General features: G+C 43.5%; 1 protein-coding gene across 7 annotated transcripts in view; it reads right to left on the bottom strand.

Annotated features, from left to right (window-relative positions):
- Nucleotides 1-767: 767 nt before the first annotated feature.
- The window catches only part of NR2C2 (nuclear receptor subfamily 2 group C member 2), a 101,955-nt gene continuing 84,872 nt past the window's right edge, over nt 768-17,850 (bottom strand). For all 7 annotated transcript variants that reach the window (XM_074404103.1, XM_074404104.1, XM_074404105.1 and 4 more), the window contains 5 exons: nt 17,438-17,559; nt 15,146-15,285; nt 11,953-12,090; nt 10,875-10,980; nt 768-7,129 (listed from right to left, as the gene is read on the bottom strand). In XM_074404103.1, coding sequence (XP_074260204.1) covers nt 6,955-7,129; nt 10,875-10,980; nt 11,953-12,090; nt 15,146-15,285; nt 17,438-17,559 — 681 coding nt within the window. In that variant the 3' untranslated portion in view covers nt 768-6,954. The remainder of the gene's footprint in view (nt 7,130-10,874; nt 10,981-11,952; nt 12,091-15,145; nt 15,286-17,437; nt 17,560-17,850) is intronic.

Genomic DNA, 17,850 nt, shown 5'->3' with positions numbered 1-17,850 from the left:
TCTTTCCCCATTTTGTTTAGTAGTGATAAAAGATGGGTTTAAAATGTACAGCAATGGAAAAAAATTAGAGAAAATGTGAGGATTTTATAACTGATACATGTTCTTAATCTTATTTGAATAAGCAGTATTCACCAGCATTTTTCTTCTGAAATCACCACGTTTCTTCTCTTTTGAGGCACCACCTGGCAGTGCCATTTAAACCTGTATCTGCTGTGGTCCCAGTTACTCAGGAGGCTGAGTCAGGAAGACTGCTTGAGCCCACAAGGTTGAGGCTGCAGTGCACTCCAGCGTTGGTGACAGGGCAAGGCTCTAGCTGGCTGCCAGTGAATTCTGTTGTGCATCTGACTTTGGACCTCAGAATCCTCACCTGGAACATGAGAGGTGAGATAGCAATATGTTCTAACTTCTGGAACTTATTTTTACCCTTGATAATCCTTCGAGAATGAGCTTGCCAGTTTAAGGCCTGTCTGTAGCGACACCTGAGTGGTCAGCAGCCCACCTGTGTTCTGCTCCAGAAACATCTGTGTGGCTTTCCTAGTTCTACACCAAGGAGCTGCCCTGCTGCTGGGTGGATGTAAAAACTGTCCTGCCAGGGAATCCAGTGGACCACAGAGGGCCCAATTCCCCTTGGCCACTAAGGCTAAGGTAGGAGCTGGAGAGCTGTAGAGACAGGACCACCAGGATGCTTCATCTCCATGACAAAGGAGAGTGCTGTATTGTCTGGGGGCCAGGGTTCACTATTATGAAGAAAAATAAGGAGCAGGATGCACGTTAGTCTTTAATTCACTTTTAATAGTATAAACCTCATTTAGGTAGTAGTATTAAGCCACAACAATAATGCCACATTGAAACAGCATTTAATAAAATGCATAAAGCTAATTCATGCACTGCAATACTCTATATACAAACACAACAATGCAAATTCTTCTTCAAGACTGAAGACATTGATTAGATATAAAATTCAGTTTAAAAAGAACATGCTATTTTTTAAATGCCATCACATAAACAAAGTGATTTCACAGGGAGAAGAAAGCTGTATAAAGCTGCAGCTTTCAACAGGTTTTAAACCTGGCATTAAAATGTAATGGCATAACCAATATTTTTTATATTGTGAAGGGCAGAGGTTACAGAAACGGTCCCAAGAAAATCTAACACCCAAATTTTCCTTTGATAGATGCCTTTAAAAGGGCTGGTAATGCAGTTACATTCTAAGAGAAGTCCAAACTACAAGTAAAAACTACAGCTTGTACTGTGAAAAATGTGCAGCTTTTCAGTTATAAAACTAGTTGAACACTGGTTTACAAGATAATCTGTCGAACAGAGAGACTGTAGAAAAATATTCCAGCACTTGAGTTGTGTGTGGCAGCAGCATTTGAGTCCATGAATGCTATGGTTGTTAAAATAATTGATTATACTTTCCTAAAGAAAAGCCGTTTTTTAAAATGTTATCCAAACACTAAACTTTAACAGTCTATCAATCAATAAATGTTGAGCATTTTTTTCTATGTTGCATGTACAAATATCAAGACACCAAAATTACTGGCTTCTTAACTGAAAGTATAGCTGGGCATTAAAAATATCTGACATTTTTCTCCCCCCACCCCCCCATACTTTTTTTAAGCTCACATTTTGGTTTTAGATTGCTGTTAAGATAAATAGCCCCAAAGGAAATTTTTTATTTCAATTCATTTAGAGACTGTGATGCTTCTATTTTCATTTTAAGAAAGCCACTTTCAATAGTGTGATTGTCACGACAGGCTATGACAGGGAAAGGTCGCACAATCTTGTGGGATGAGGCCAGTGAAATAGCAGAAGCTTTCTCTACATCAAAAACAGGGAAGCTGAAGGCTAAATAACCCACTGTCTCACAAAAGGCACTGAGTACTATGGTCTCATAAAGTGTTTAAACACATTTTAATAACTTATTTTTAAAAGAAAAAGAATAACCTGTGGATTATGTGAGTTTTTGCAGTGATCCAGTGATTCCTTCCAGCAGGCCCCTGCTTCCCAGGTCCATGAGCAACTACTGCTGGGCCGGGCCCCGGCTCTCTAGGGCCGAGTCTCACTGAGTCTCAGTTTAAGGCCAGATTAAGGGGTAAAATTCATCAGAATAGACCTGGACAAGGAAAATTTGGTATCTGTAGCTTTAAGGACACACATATCCATATTAAAATGTAATTTTTTTCTGAAAATTTAAAATCATAATTTACAGAAAGGAAATCAAGTCTGTAGATTTCATTCACATGCTTACAGTTAGAGAAGTAACTTGCGATTTGTAGCTTCTATGCCACCAAGGTTAGCCATCATGTCCATGCTTAATTTTAAAGAATACTTTTAGGTTATTTTTAATTGGCGATAGAGAGATGGGAATTTCTATTTGTTTACTCACAGGACAGTACCCAAAATCTTGCTGACTGAGCACAGAGCAAGCCTGGGACATTGCTACCATCTTTGGGAGTCAGGCCTCACTTACACAGAGCGTTCTGAATCTCTGACTGTAATGCCTGTCTCTGGGCTGCTCAACAGAGCTGAGTAGCTGGGAAGGCTGATGGCTCAACTCAACTGCCAAGTTCCTTCCAGGTAGGCCACGAATAGGTGCACAAAAAATTCCCATTTAGTTTTAGATATTAACTGTCTTCCAGCTTCCTGGCTCTTGTCTGAACCTAAAAACATAAAGAAATGTCACCCTGTCAGAACCTTTTCTGCCTGGAATTCTTCCTTGTGCAGAATGGAGATTCTGACTTCATGGCCCTTCCCAGGCACGCTCACCCAAAGGAAAATGGAGTGAAGAAATCACCAGCAAATCTTCCCTGCCGAGGGACCTTGCAACACCCACATCAGTTTGCGTTAGCAACTTTATCAAAAACTCTCTTTAAAACATAAGGAAAAAGTTTGGATACATGTCTGTATACATAATATACATCTATGTACACATACACACACTATATACACTGTACATATAGAGGGGATATAAACACATGTACATTCATTCAGTCTTGCAGCCTAGTAACCTGTACATGCACAATGCTGCTGAAGGGACCCAGGGCTGGACATGTGAAGTGCACGCTGGCAGGAGGCACACAATGAGGAGGTCCACACCCTGCGTACAAAAGACCCAAACCAACCCTGTCTCAATGAGGGGTTGGCTTTTGAAATTTACATCAAAGTTAAGACATTTTCAAAGAGCTACATAACCAAGAGAATGGAAGCTGGATAAAGGAAGCACATGGGGCATCTGCTTTGCTGGCCAAGGCATTCCCAGGGCCCAATGGGCACCACCCTCCCTGGGAGAAGACTGGCTGTCAGATGATGAGACTTTCCATGATCTGGACTTAGAGAAGCAAATGTTACCTATGACCCCATTGCATGTAAAGTCATTTACATTGGAAAGTTGCAACAAACTTCTGGCGTCCAATGACATCAGGTCTCAGAACGTGGATGCTCAGATGAACTGCTGATTGCAGCCAGGGGCTGGAAGCCCTGCAGAGGGAGGGCTGTGAGCAAGACTGCTCTGCAGGAAATGTCCTTAAAGGACTATGAGAGTAAAAGCCCTAGAAACAGCTGGAGTCCTTAGAATTTTTTGCTCCTTGCCGTAACTATCCCCCAGACAAGACAGCCAAGTATGTGTGTAGCGTGGATACTGCCGTGAGATTAGGGAGCCCAAGGCATCCATGGTTACCATTAGGCTTAGTGTCCTAATTGCCTCAGAAGAGTCCACATTCAATACTGACAATGACAAGCTAAACATCAGTCCCTCTTGAGGGCAGTTATACAACACATCTTACAAGTGACAACACCTGAAAATTAAATATAAAGCCCAGAACAGCAAAAGAACCTCAAACAACAGCCTTATGGCAAGGGTTAGACAAATAATGGAACCCCGCAGGACACACACAGAAATGTCAAATTTGGAGAGTGTGGTAGGTAACATACTTCCTTAAAAACACCTTCCAGGAATAACTTGAAAAGTATTACTTGCTCAACTAATTTTGTCTTTCAAAAAAAATCTCTTCCTGTCCTGTTTTATGTTAATGTGTAATGATCTCCACCAATTTCAACATTTATCTGTCTTAACCCAACATTATCTGAGATACTTCTGGAAAAGAGGCCACTTAACTAAGAGAAGACAGCATGTGTCTGTTCCACCTCTCTGAGCCAGCTGCTTCTCCTCACTGAGGGAGGAGCAGCCAGGCCAGTAGAAGAGGGAGCATGATGTGTCTCTGTAGAGTTCAGCAGCCAGAGGACACGTCTCACTTCATGAAACCCAGAGTTTCATAAACTGCTAACAAGGGTTCTAAGCCCTGTGAAAGATGGAGCCCAAATATTTGGTTTGGATCTCTTTAATTCTTGACTTTGGGCTGACTTTCCTTAACCAACCTGACAGGAGATGAAATGGACCTGCAGTCAAAGGCTTGAAATGAGTTCAAGCACCAAGAATTCAGGTTATGTGGACATGATCCTTAAAGAAAAGGCCACTTCAATCTAAGGCCAAGAGGATCTGAGAAACTGCCATAGTAGTGTTCACAACCCAAAACAGTCCCTGGAATCAGCCATCACCAGCGAAGGGACTTAAAGAGCAAGACCAGGTTAGAATCAGCACCTTTCCAAGCAAAATCACAATTTTCTGAACGGCTGTTTCGCCAGAGCCCAAGACTTCTTTATCCACCTGAGTCTAAATGGCCTACTGGCTGCCACTGAGTGACCTGGGGATGAGAAGAGGAGCTGGTGGAGACCTTTTTACCAACACCAAGAACTGGGATCTGAAAGCTGTTATGTATATATTCCCAAGAACTGCAACATGGCCCTGATGCTCACACTCAAAAATTAAAAGGACAGAAGGCAGGCAACAAGCTGTGTAAGAAGCACAGCTGAGCTTCAGGATGCCCGTTACCAAAATCCTTCACAAGCAGAGATGAAACAAACCTGCCGTAATTCCATTTTCTCAGCTGGTTTTTGTCCTAATTTTGAAACTGAAAACATATCAGGGTTAGAAAAGTAAAAATTAAGCTGGCAAAATTAAATCCTTTCCATCAATTTATAATGGCCACCCCACTGTTCTCCAAAACTTGTTGCCAAGGCAAGAATTAGAAATGATACAATTAAATCTAAAGATTTCACAAGTTGGAGATATTGTTCCCACTTACCCCACTAACAGTGACTTGCGTAAAGTGCTGCTAACCCTTCGGAATCAAGCATTCTGTTCTGCCTTGAGCCTGCGACAGCTTCCATTGCCTGCACCCTCGTGCAATCACATGTGTGGCACCAGCCTGAGCCAGATCAGAGCACCTGTGAGGCAGGGGAGTGTCTGGGGATCTTTTTTGATACCATCTGATTAACAAATCAACAGGCAAACTTAACCCAACAAGGTGCTTTTTCTTAATCTGGACTATTCAAAAGAGAAAACACTTGACCTGGTCTTCCACATGCCATGTTTCTCAAACAGGAAGAGCTTGCTATTTATTCACATCCATGAGAATTTATGGGTGTTGAAAGTTAGACGTAACTTTCTTATCAGCATACTCTGTTCTTGCTGTAAACTCTGGTTGCTATAACTTATGAGGAAAAAAGACAATCACCTTGGGAATGGGAATAGTGGGTTGTTTTTAAAGAGCAGGCAGCCTGCATTTGAAATGCTCTGGGGTGGTCGGCTGGCACACACCTAGGGGAACCAAAGTGCACGGTGTGCTAGTAATATTAACAGAGTTGCCAACAGAGATGCTGACGAGTCTGCACATTTTTAAAATCTCCAGTATTAAGGTCAACAGGAAGAAACTATCCTGAAACCTTCCATCCAGCTTTACCAGGCTCTGGCCACTCTGGCCAGGTGGCACAGCAAGCTCCTGCCCAGCCCCACTCCAGCCTCACAGTTCTGACAGAACTGCATAAACATGAGTCCTTTTCAAGGGGGCATTTGGAGTAGAAAAGCCCTGGGAAGGTAACCCTCACACTCCAAGGCCACAATCCTCCATCTGGACAAACACACAGGCACCCCCAATTGTATTGGAAGTACTGTCAAGGGCTCAAAATGCCAACCTTGCGCTTTTCGGTCAGAAGGCTCCATCTGCCATGAGCGCTAGACGTGATTTGGGGATGTTTGCACTTGCTAGAGGAAGTGTACATCTCATTTGGCAGTTAATGTCTGATTAGTTGCAATCCAATTCAGACAACTGAGTCATCAAAGGAGAACCCCAGGTTCTAGAGGGATCTGTAGATGTCCATCAGAGACCAGGACCAAGTGGTCAGGGAACCTGACAAATGTCCACTCTGTGGCTAGAAGCTTCTGGTCTGGGTCACCACCAACTGTGCTACCACACTCTCACTTACTGCATGATGCAAATGAGCCATGTTTCCATTCATGGAATTCAGCTCAACCACAGCATGTGCACACAATTAGGAATGATGCCTTTTCTTAAACATAAATGATTGTCTCCTGTACCCTAGTGAGTTTTCACAGAAATCATTAGCATTTCGGCAAAAGACATACACAGTTTTCCGTTTGCCCTGCCCACAGGCAAGATGTTGCTAACATTACACATTGCTAAGTGCTTAGAAAGTGCTAATATTATTACCCTGGTAATTAGTATCTATAATTCCAAGGACTTTTTATATATATACACACATACTATTCTCTTAGGTTCTTTCAGTTTTCTTTAATACTAGTCTCTGACGTTAGAAAACCTTTTTTGCCCTTTGAGAATTTCTAAATATAAATTGAGTTAAAAGATTGTTTCAAAATCTGCTGCTTCATCAAAAGGCATTAAAACATTTCTTATGTCAGGAAAGGATTCTACTAAATTGCTATTGTCTGGGATTAACAGATGAGGAAAAACCAGACAGGAAATGGCTAACATATGGAAATATTTGCACATACCAAAATACCACTACTTTACTTTTCTTTGTATGTGAACGGTCCTGGGAGGATTCTTTTGCTCCTTGGCAGGTGTGTGGTGTGCACTATAGACTGGCTCCGGTGATCTGGCCATTATACTCTGCTGTCTCCATCTTGAGGATGTAGGGGATTATGCTGTCTATCGAAACATTGCCAATGAGACCAGTAAAAAAAAGTTCTTCTGTTATGTTGGAGCTCATCAGCCTGAGTGCAGGGAGGCGAACGAGGATCCGGGCCAATCTGTAAAAGAGAGAGTCATTGGAAAAGGAGACTGATGCCCTTCAACCACAGCTCAGCACAGGCCCCTGGGGCCCTGTCTGAACTGCACAGAATCAAACCAAATGCATCTACCCACCTCTCTTTTCTGATTTCAACAGTTCCTTTTTTTTTTTTTTTTTTTTTGAGACGGAGTTTCGCTCTTGTTACCCAGGCTGGAGTGCAATGGCGCGATCTCGGCTCACCGCAGCCTCCGCCTCCTGGGTTCAGGCAATTCTCCTGCCTCAGCCTCCTGGGTAGCTGAGATTACAGGCACGCACCACCATGCCCAGCTAATTTTTTTTGTATTTTTAGTAGAGACGGGGTTTCACCATGTTGACCAGGATGGTCTCGATCTCTTGACCTTGTGATCCACCCGCCTCAGCCTCCCAAAGTGCTGGGATTACAGGCTTGAGCCACCGTGCCCGGCAGTCAACAGTTCCTTTTAAAGAAATTTATCGTGAGAAAAAAACCAAACAAGTGAGTACAAAATGTATGTACAGATATATTCCCTTCAAGACTCTTGTTTATTCCAACTCTCCTCACCCCCATCAAAAAGAAAAAACTTGGAAATTCATCAACAGAGGACAGGTTAAAATAAAGGACTCTTCATATGATGAACTGCTTATAGACTCATTTAAAAAAGGATAATATTGGGAGGCTGAGACAGAAGAATCACTTGAACCTGGGAGATGCAGGTTGCAGTGAGCTGAGATCATGCCACTGTGCTCCAGCCTGGGCAACAAACGGCCAAACTCTGTCTCAAAAAAAAAAAAAAACCAAAAAAAAAAACCACTTTGTATTTACTGATCAGGAAAGATATCCATGATATATTGCTCAATAAAAACTTAAAAGAACATTATAAAACAGCAAGTATAGAGGTATATATAAAGTATTGGGAAAATGTTCACCACAATGCTAAGAGTTGGGCTGTGGGTATTGGGACTGGAGGTGATTTTACTTATTTTTTTGTACTGCTGTAATTCCCAGTGTTCATTTAGCATTATAAATAAAGCAATAAAATAGCTTTCATTCTGAAGCAACCTGGGGTGGAGGGTGCACCATGATGCTGCCCTGGAAGGCCACTCAACTCTGTGTATCTGAAGTGTCCCATGTGACCAGGCCATTTTCCAGCCAAGAATGGATCCCAGGTGAAAACGTGGAACATGTGCCAGGATGCTACTGCAGTGCCATGTGTGACAGCCCAAACTGGACCTACTTTTTCATTAGCAGGGAACTAGGAACCACAGAAAATGATGAAGAGTACGTATGGTTATTGTGTATTACATGAAAAGAGATTACAAAACCTTTGATATTTTATGATCCCAATTATAATACATAAAAAATTTCTGGAAGTGAATACACAGAATGTTAACAGTAGGTATTTCTGGATAGTGTTTTGTTTTGATTTTGAGACAGCATCTTCCTCTGTCATCCAGGCTGCAGTGCAATGATGTGATCTCGGCTCACTGCAACCTCAACCTCCCAGGCTCAAGTGATCCTCCCACCTCAGCCTCCTGAGTAGCTGGGATTACAGGTGCACACCACTACACCTGGCTAATTAAAAAATTTTTTTTCTCATACAGATGGGGTCTCACTATGTTGCCCAGGGTGTTTTCAAACTCTGGGGCTCAAACAGTCCTGCTGCCTCATCCTCCCTAAGTGTTGGTTTTACAGCTGTGAGTCACCATGGCCTGCCCCTAGATAGTGCTTTTTTAAAAGTTTTTTCCTTTTTGATTTCTAGAACACTCTTAAGTTTTTCTACAGTGAATACTTTTTTTTAAAATGAGAAAATGGGTTCATATTATGCAAGTAGCATTCCAGCACCAGCATCCATTCACCCAGCCACAATGAGTTGCAATGCTCCAATCTTGCAGGGCACACAAAGGTATAAGGGACCCGCGATCTCAGCTGGGCCTTACAGACTGGCTAAGATTTCTATCAGTAGAGATTCAAAGAATTGGGAGGTGTGGGAAGTATTTCAGGAGGAATTATCAATATGAGAAAAGGAACAAGAATGGGTAAGAGTAAAAAATGGATATTCCAGACAGTAAATATAAAGATTAAAAAAATGAATATGCAAACAGGGTGTAAAACATTCTAGAGCCTTTCTTTGAGAACTATCTCTGAGTGAATTTCTGAGCCCTAAAAGAAAGCCTCCCTTATACTCATGTAACCTGCATGTTCTGCACATGTACCCCAGAACTTAAAGTACAATTTAAAAACAAAAAGCCTCTCTTATCATTTTGGACTTCAAGTCACTTGTCATCACCCTACCCAACCCTGGGTCCCTGACTGGACAGGAGTGACTCATGATGTTTTCAGACATATTACATCTACTTTCCAAGGCCACAGAGTTGCTGATGTTAAAGTGATTCTAGAGTGTGCTATGGTTCTGCCAGCAGACCCAGAAGGCCATTTCCAGGCATCTTTTGGCCATGTTAACTGTTGGGGGAGCAGGCCTGTGGCCTCCTCGAGGGACAACCTGACTGGACACCTGGCTGGATGTATAAATTCTGGGTGTGGGTGCATTCCCTGAGAGTCCATTCTCTATGTATTGAGCCTGAAGTTATTCTAGATTCATGATGAGGCCTTCAGTGATTACAGTAGAAAATGGAGCTAGCTTTTGTAAAACCCACATCTGGGCAATGGAAGTGTGCCGAAAGGAGGAGGAGGCTCTTGTCTACCAGCAGGACCAGTCAGCTACAAGATGCCCCCAAGTCACACCAGATAAATGGTGGGGGAACTGTCCTGGTTTTAGCGCTGAAACACTAAGAGCTGGTTACCCACTGGGGGACAAAATCATTTCTTTTGAGAAGCACTGGGCCAAAAGGGGTAGCCCCCAAGACACCTCTGTTCCGTGGGGCTCCTGCAGACTGAGGTCTGTGCAGGGGACACACTTTGGGGAAGGTGGGCCTGTGTGTCTTCCCATGCTGTCAATTTTGTTCCAATGTTTATTTTAGGGGGATATGATGGAGAGGGAAATACTTGAAAGGGTCTCACAAATTCATGTAGCTTCTGGTAGGTCAGAAGCTGTCACAGAAAAGCATTATTCCATCCTTGGCTGGAAAGCCTGTCAATGCATTCTGCCCTTTGGCAGATCTGAAAACTTTCCTGCCTAAATCTGCATGAGAAAAGCTAATTTATATATATATAGCTACACATTCACTACAAATAAGATCATTAATTTTCACCCAAATAAACTTTTTTCCATCAGTTTATCTGAAGGAAAATGACTTTATACAACTCACACACTCCTTTATAGGGGTCAGGTTTGATTTCTGTCAATGAGAACTTTTCTGTCAAGTACTCTAGCACTGCCTGTTCAATGGATACTGACCAGAGAAGCAGACCTTTCAAACTACTCTGGGTAAGGGAATCTCCATAAGAACTCAAACCTCATGTACAGTGTTAGCCCCGGAACAAGGCATACAGCATCTGCTCCAACTTCTCCAATTAAAGAATAGCAATCTGAGACCATCACACAGCAATGCTATAATCAGCTGCAGTCCTGGCCCTCCTGCTGGCACTCTACGCTGCCTCTAGAATTCAAGAATTCTCTAGTTTTGGGAGCTTGGAAAAAAACAAAACTCAAGAATTAGAATGTGATCCAATGGAGGCTCTATCAGGCTGCTAAAAATGGAAAGGCTAACGTAACTTATATTTGAAACTACAAACTCAACCACACTCTGTGCTGCCCCAAGCAAGAGCGTGTGCCTAAATGACTCACCGGTAGGTATCTTCCGAGTAGGTTTTCTGAACATAGTCCTGCAACTCCATCTGTGCCTTTTCTTGGAATTTTTCAATCTGGCTTGTGCTGGTCAAACCTGGATGATCTGAAAACAGAAAAGTACCTCCAAATTCCCTCTGAATTTGAAAAGTCTCACTTGCAGACTTCTTAGTATTTTTAGTGAAACTTCTGCAAACTTCTCAAGTATAACAAACTGAATTCAAAGACTGATCTAGTTTAGGTATTATTAGAATGCTCGGTTTTCCTGTTTTCTGCCCAGGCCTGAAGTTCCAGGGAGGGGGTCGGGGACCCTGAGTAGATGCCAGCCTGAGCAGTCCCACCTGGTTGGTTCCAGACATCTGGCTTCCTACTACCCTAGAAAACAGTTTTTAAAACTATCACATAAAATTAGAAATTGTCATTTACTTTCTAAATATTTAATTATATAATTTGTCTCAATTTTATTAGCTATTTTGTTGTTAGTGAGTGGAGGGCTGGGAAGGAAGAGGAAAAGGTTAAGTTGTGTCCAACCCCTACTGTGAGGTCAGCAGTCAGCCTGAGTGACTTCTTTAGACGCCTTTAGAGAACAGTTGAGGGAAGTGAGGCCAGCCCAGGCATCCTGATTGCTGCCTCTTCATCTCCTGCGAACATACCTTTTAGCATGCTCCACAGCAGCTGCTGCTACTGCTATACACATTCTGTGCAAACAGGTAGAGCTTCAATGTGTACTGGATTATATGTGCTAATAAAATTTGGAAACTTGCAAAGAGCCAAAAACAAAGAAAAAAAAGGGTATCGGGTGGTAGCACACTTTTGTGTGCTGTAGTCTTGTTTGGCCAATGGTTTAATTAGTACACAGATCTATTCAGTGTGTGACATCAGGCACTGGAACATATTTCTTTGGGGCTGTAAAGGCAAGAATTAACAGCATCTATGTATTTATGTTATCTAGCAAAACATCTAGGTCACATATAATCCGCAGGGCTCTTTCTACATTACTGATGACAACATGTTCATGTTCAGAAACATCAGTAGATACCGGTAGAAAAGGGTCATGCATCCCCACTGCATATCTTACCAGGGCTAAAGAGAACTATAGCTTTAAGGTATGCATACTCATAGCCGTCTATATCCAGCTTCGCCATGCTGTTACAGAACTCTTGCAGCTTCCAGATATGCTCCATGACTTGCTTTATCCGGTCACCAGAAAGTTTATCTAGAAACCAAGATCACAAATTTCTGAGAAAGGTGGGTAAGAACAATAAAACCAGCTTATTTGAGGGCCACAGATGGAAAGAAATGGGATGATTTCACTTTTAAAAATCAGTAATCTCAAGATGAACAAGAGCTTCATTTTCCAGCTGCAGGTGAAGTGACAAGAGGTATGCAAAGTCTGCTCCAATATGGGTTCTACCTCAATAACGAACTCCTAGACCAGTGATTCTTCCTGGCCCTGCCGCTAGGCAGCTCCCTTGGCCTGGAGGTGTGTACATTGAGAATTCCTTTTATTCTGTGCCTGAATAATCATGTCTTTATTCTGAAGACTCACAGTTCATATAAATGGTTAGAAAATTTTTCTAAGTCTCTGCAGGCACCTGAACATTAAATGCTGGCATTTTTTAGTTGTCAAAACAATTTTTTTTCAGTTGGGTGTCTACTATGTTGCCCAGGCTGAACGTGAACTCATGAGCTCAAGTGATCCTCCCACCTCAGCATCCTGCGTAGCTGGGACTACAGGTATGCATCACCATACCTGGCTTCAGAAAAATTTTATATGTTATTTCATTTAATCTTCATGACAATACCTTAGTGGCGGTATCAGTATTATTATACTCAGTTTAAAATAAAACTGGCTAGTTGTGGTAGCTCATGCCTCTAGTCCCAATGTTTTGGGAGGCCAAGACAGGAGGACTGCTTGAGGCCAGGAGTTTGAGACCAGCTTGGGCAACATGATGAGACTCTGTCTCTACCCCACTGCACCCCCGCTCCCCACCCCCCGCAAAAAAAGAAAAGAAAACTAAAGCTCATTTGTGAACAACAAATCTAACATAACTTCAATAAAATCTAGTAGTTTTTTGAGTCTCGCTCTGTCGCCCAGGCTGGAGTGCAGTGGTGTGGTCTTGGTTCACTATAGCCTCTACCTCCTAGGTTCAAGCGATTTTCCTGCCTCAGCCTCCCAAGTAGCTGGGATTACAGGTGCTCACCACCATGCCTAATTTTTATATTTTTGGTAGAGACGGGGTTTCACCATGTTGTCCAACCTGGTCTTGAACCCCTGACCTTAAGTGACCCACCTGCCTCAGCTTCCCAATGTGGTGGGATTACAGGTGTAAGCCACTGCATCTGGCCTGTTACCGGGTATTTAAAACTTCACGCTTACATAACTATTCCAAGGAAATAACTAGAAAAACAAATGTATGAATAGGTTACTCATTCCTAGATACCAAACACTTGGAATGCCCAATTAAAAGTGAAGTTCCAAGCCTAGGCAGCATGGTTAAACCTCCTCTCTATAAAAATCATATAAAAATTAGCTGGGTGTGATGGCAAGTGCCTGTAGTCGCAGCTACTTGGGAGGCTGAGACAGGAGGATCATTTGAACCCAGGGGTTCAAGGGTGTAGTGAGCTACGACTGCCACTGCACTCCAGCTTAGCAACTCAGAGAGACTCTGTTTAAAAAAACCACTTCCCCCACTTCAGCTGCAAGTATAGATTTTCAGTCTTACTTCAAATGCTGGGTATGACAGTGGTCTTCAGTGTGTCAGACATGTTGCATGTGGAGAGACTACAATGGCTGCCTCCTATTCCTGACATTCCTGACACTGCTGATGTTTTGAACACCAAATACTAGATAGTTGCCACAGATCTCACAGAAGAGAGTCATTTGTTGATTCATATGGAGCAGCCTGGGTGAGGTACATGTGTCCTGGACTAGGGTCAGCATGACGCGGGTTTGTGCCCTAGTTTTTTTTTTTTTAAACAGTCTCACCTCACTCTGTCACCCAGGCTGGAGTGCAGTGGCACAATCTTGGTTCACTGCAATCTCTGCCTCCTGGGTTCAAGTGATTCTCATGCCTCAGCCTCCCAAGTAGCTGGAATTAACAGGCATGTACTACCATGCCCAGCTAATTGTGTGTGTGGTGTGTGTGGACACACACACACATATATATATGTATTTCTTTTGAGACAGAGTCTCGTTCTGTTGTCCAGGCTGGAGTGCAGTGCTGTGATCTTGGCTCACTGCAACCTCCACCTCCAAGGTTCAAGTGATTCTCCTGCCTCAGCCTCCCGATTAGCTGGGATTACAGGTACCCGCCACCACACCCAGCAAACTTTTTGTATTTTTAGTAGAGATGGGGTTTCACCATGTTGGCTAGGCTGGTCTTGGAACTCTTGACCTCCGATGATTCCCCTGTCTTGGCCTCCCAAAATGCTGGGATTACAGGTGTGAGCCACTGTGCTTGGCCTGTGCCCTAGTTTTTGTACTTAACTGTTTCATTTGGAGCAAGCCAGGGAACTTATCAGGGCCTCAGTTCCTCCACATGGAAAAATGAGGTAATAGTTCTAATTTATAGGGTTGTGAGGATCTTTGAACTATTATACATGAGAAAAGTAACCTATCAATGAAGACGAAAATATCAGCTGTGATTATTCTGAAAAGATCACCACTAAATGCCTATCAAGAAATTGACCTTTTCCATTTTTTCTTCATATTAATTGTATGAAGAGTGCAGTCTGGCAGAAATTTACATATTCTGACTGATAAGCGTCCTGTAACATTGATTGATTGATTCATTCATTGAGATGGGTTCTTGCTCTGTTACCCAGGCTGGAGTACATGGCATGATGACAGCTCACCATGGCCTCAAACTCTGGACTCAAGCAATCCTCCTGCCTCAGCCTCCTGAGTATCTGGGACTACAGGCAGATGCCACCAGGCCTGGCTAATGTTTTGTATTTTCAAGAGACAAGGTCTTGTTATGTTGCCCAGGCTGGTCTCAAACTCCTAGGCTCAAGTAATCCTCCTGCCTGACCTAACAAAGGATTACAGGCATGAGCCACCACGCCCAGTCCGAAGGTTCCATAACTTAAAGTCAAATTACTCTCAGCCTGTGGATACTGTGGGACACTGAGGCTAGCCAATATCCTATGGTGCCAGCCTGGGTCAACAAAAATGTCTTTGACATGGGCCTCCAACCAGGGCTGGGCTCTGCTCCATGGCCACCAGGCTACACCAAGACACACCCCAGCCCCAAGTCCCTGGACCCTACCTTCCTGGATGCTGTTCTGCAGGTGGTTGACGATGGCGGCTAGGATGGTGGAGAGACTCATGACCTGGGCACACTGGGCCAGGCCGAGGGTAAAGAGCTCATTCCAGCAGGCCCGCACCAGGCTGGTGTTGCAGTCCTGCCTGGGGATACAGAGATGAGACTGAGTGTGGTATATGCTGGCATTTCTCCAAGGTTGTGGGGCATGCAGGCACTAAGTCCCAGCATTTCCCAAACAGGTAAATTGAGCAAGTATTTGCTGAAGTGCTATTCAGGATCATTCTCCAAGAAAATGATGAAGTCTATGACTAAGTCTATGAATGTTGTAACTAAAGTTTTTCTGATAATCAACTATTCTCTTAAAAAACATTCTTTAGACTTAAATAATGAGAAATTTTAATAGGTATGGCCAAACCATCATTTCCTACAGCCTTCTAAAGCCTCAGCATCCTGGCTCTGCTCTGCTCCTGGAGATGGTATCAGTTACTTAAGTCCTTCACCCAAGGTCATAAGAGGCTGCAGGGATCAAAAGACTAAGAGCTGAGTACAGATTCTGAAGGGCAGAAACATACCCTGCAAACCTTGTAGGGCAGGAGGCAGGCTCTGTGCTGCAGCTGAGACTGAAGCAGGGAAGATGGGGGTCCAGTTAAGGCCGCTTCCAGCCCTGCCCTGGCTAAATTCTTACTCAGGTTAATTAGCAAGGTTGGCGTATCATAAGACACTACATCCTTATTCTCAGAAACCCCCAAATGGCATTCCCTCACCTGTCTCAAGATTTCAGGAGGTCAAAGAAACTGGGCTGTCTTGACAATGCTGTTTTCTCCAGTTGCCTGAAGGGTGGCCCAGCCAGAGGAGGCAAGTGAGAACCAGGGCTCCTGCACTGTGTCACTCCCAAATGCCCCAGATGTACATCTAGCATTTTACTATGATCACTGCCCTGGACACTAACTTATGAAAAACAGTACATGAAATGTAACTAAAACCACTTTAAATGTGGTAGCACATTTTATCTAGCCCGGACTGAGAAACTTGGAGGAAATTCCAAATTACCCAACTAGAAAAAGTATACTCAGGGCAGTGGGTGAACCACGTTTTAACTTCAGTTAAAAAAATCTCAGGTACCTACCAGTACTAATAACTGTAGACTGTGGTGTTATAAAAAAAACAACTGCCTGAAGTTACACCACCTACCACATGGTAGCAAGGGGTAGGCTAATCTCCAAACAGCTAACAATGAAACTCCTAATACTTGTTTAGCAGTCATTACCTGTCTAGTTCTCCCTGGAGAATGAGACAATTCTGTCTGCCTTTTCTTTAATAATGGAAGGAGGTGACCATTCTAACAACTACTTAGGACATATCCCATACCAACTGACCACAGAACCACACTGCCTTCTGCTGAGCCCCTTGCGTGCCAGGCACTGGGTTAAGAGCTTTATAGATCTTAAACCCATGTAAGGATTCTACAGTGAGAAACTGGAGGCTCAGAGAGGTACAGTGACTAGCACAAGGCAACACAGCTGACAAAGGCTATTCTTACGGCCTGACAACCAGGTCTGTTTGCCCCAAACCAATAGTGTAAACTACCAGACAACCCTGACCTCCATTCTAGTGTTTTCCACATATTACCGAAGGATGGTTACTCTGCAATATGCATTAACTCTCACAGTATTTCCATTTTTATATGGTTACTTATCTTTCAACCAGACTGCCAGCCACCTGATGGCACGATAGCAGTTACACCAGTTACACAGCACTTGGCACACTGGCAGAGCCAATGTTGGGATTTAGAGGAGAAATAAACACAAGTAGTGCTCAAGAAAGCAAGTAAAGAGGGGCTTCCTGCAGAGACGACACCAGGGTCTGTACTACTCAATGTGCCGGTTGGCACTGTGGCTTGTGTGAGAATGTAAATCAGTGTTTGAAGAAACAGCTGATTCACATGCACTTTATGAAAGCTAGGCGCAGTTCCCGACCTGGCTTCAGTTTGAGAGTCACACTGTGCCATAGCACAGTGCGAGGGACTACCCTTGCCTTCTACATTCTTCTCTATCCCCAGCTCCCAGCACCAAATCCTTGTACGTAAGAGACTCCATAAAGGTTTAAGGAACACTGCAGAACTGGCAACTCTGTTACCAGTCCACTAACTATACTTAGTAAAAAACTCAGGGTCCTTTGAGTGAGGTTATAGTAACAGTCAAACTAGAAGAAGGGCCCTCAGAGTTCTTCCAGGTCATTCCTAGGGAGAGGAAGGCCCTCACCCAAGGATACATGCAGAGAAAAGTGGCCACTTACCCAAGTGCCTGAAAGGCTGGGATTGACCGAGCCCAGTGCATTGAGAGGAACAGCAGACGGGACGCAGACTCACAGATGTAGTGCACATTGAGGTACTCTGGCATTGGGCTGGGCATTGTAAGCTGGAAAAGAGAAGGCACATGGCACAGGAGGTGAAGGAAGGACAGGCGATGGCTTTGTCTGTCAACGTGTATCCCTGTCATGCTTCAATAACAGTGGCATCTAGAGTCACTCTGTGAAGTCCCCTGCAGTGGGGGCTTGCATAGACTCCCCATGTCTTCTTGCTCAGTGAACTAAGGGTCTAATGGGCCTTGGAATGTGGTCCATAAGCCTAAGGTGACCTTCCCAGCCAACTCACACAAAAACATACTCAAGTCTTACCTCAGCTAAATTGTTATTTGTTCTATAGCAAC

The sequence above is a fragment of the Saimiri boliviensis genome, chromosome 8 (assembly GCF_048565385.1).
Source record: "Saimiri boliviensis isolate mSaiBol1 chromosome 8, mSaiBol1.pri, whole genome shotgun sequence".
Lineage (NCBI taxonomy): Eukaryota > Metazoa > Chordata > Mammalia > Primates > Cebidae > Saimiri > Saimiri boliviensis.
This window is presented reverse-complemented; position numbering and strand designations above follow the sequence as displayed.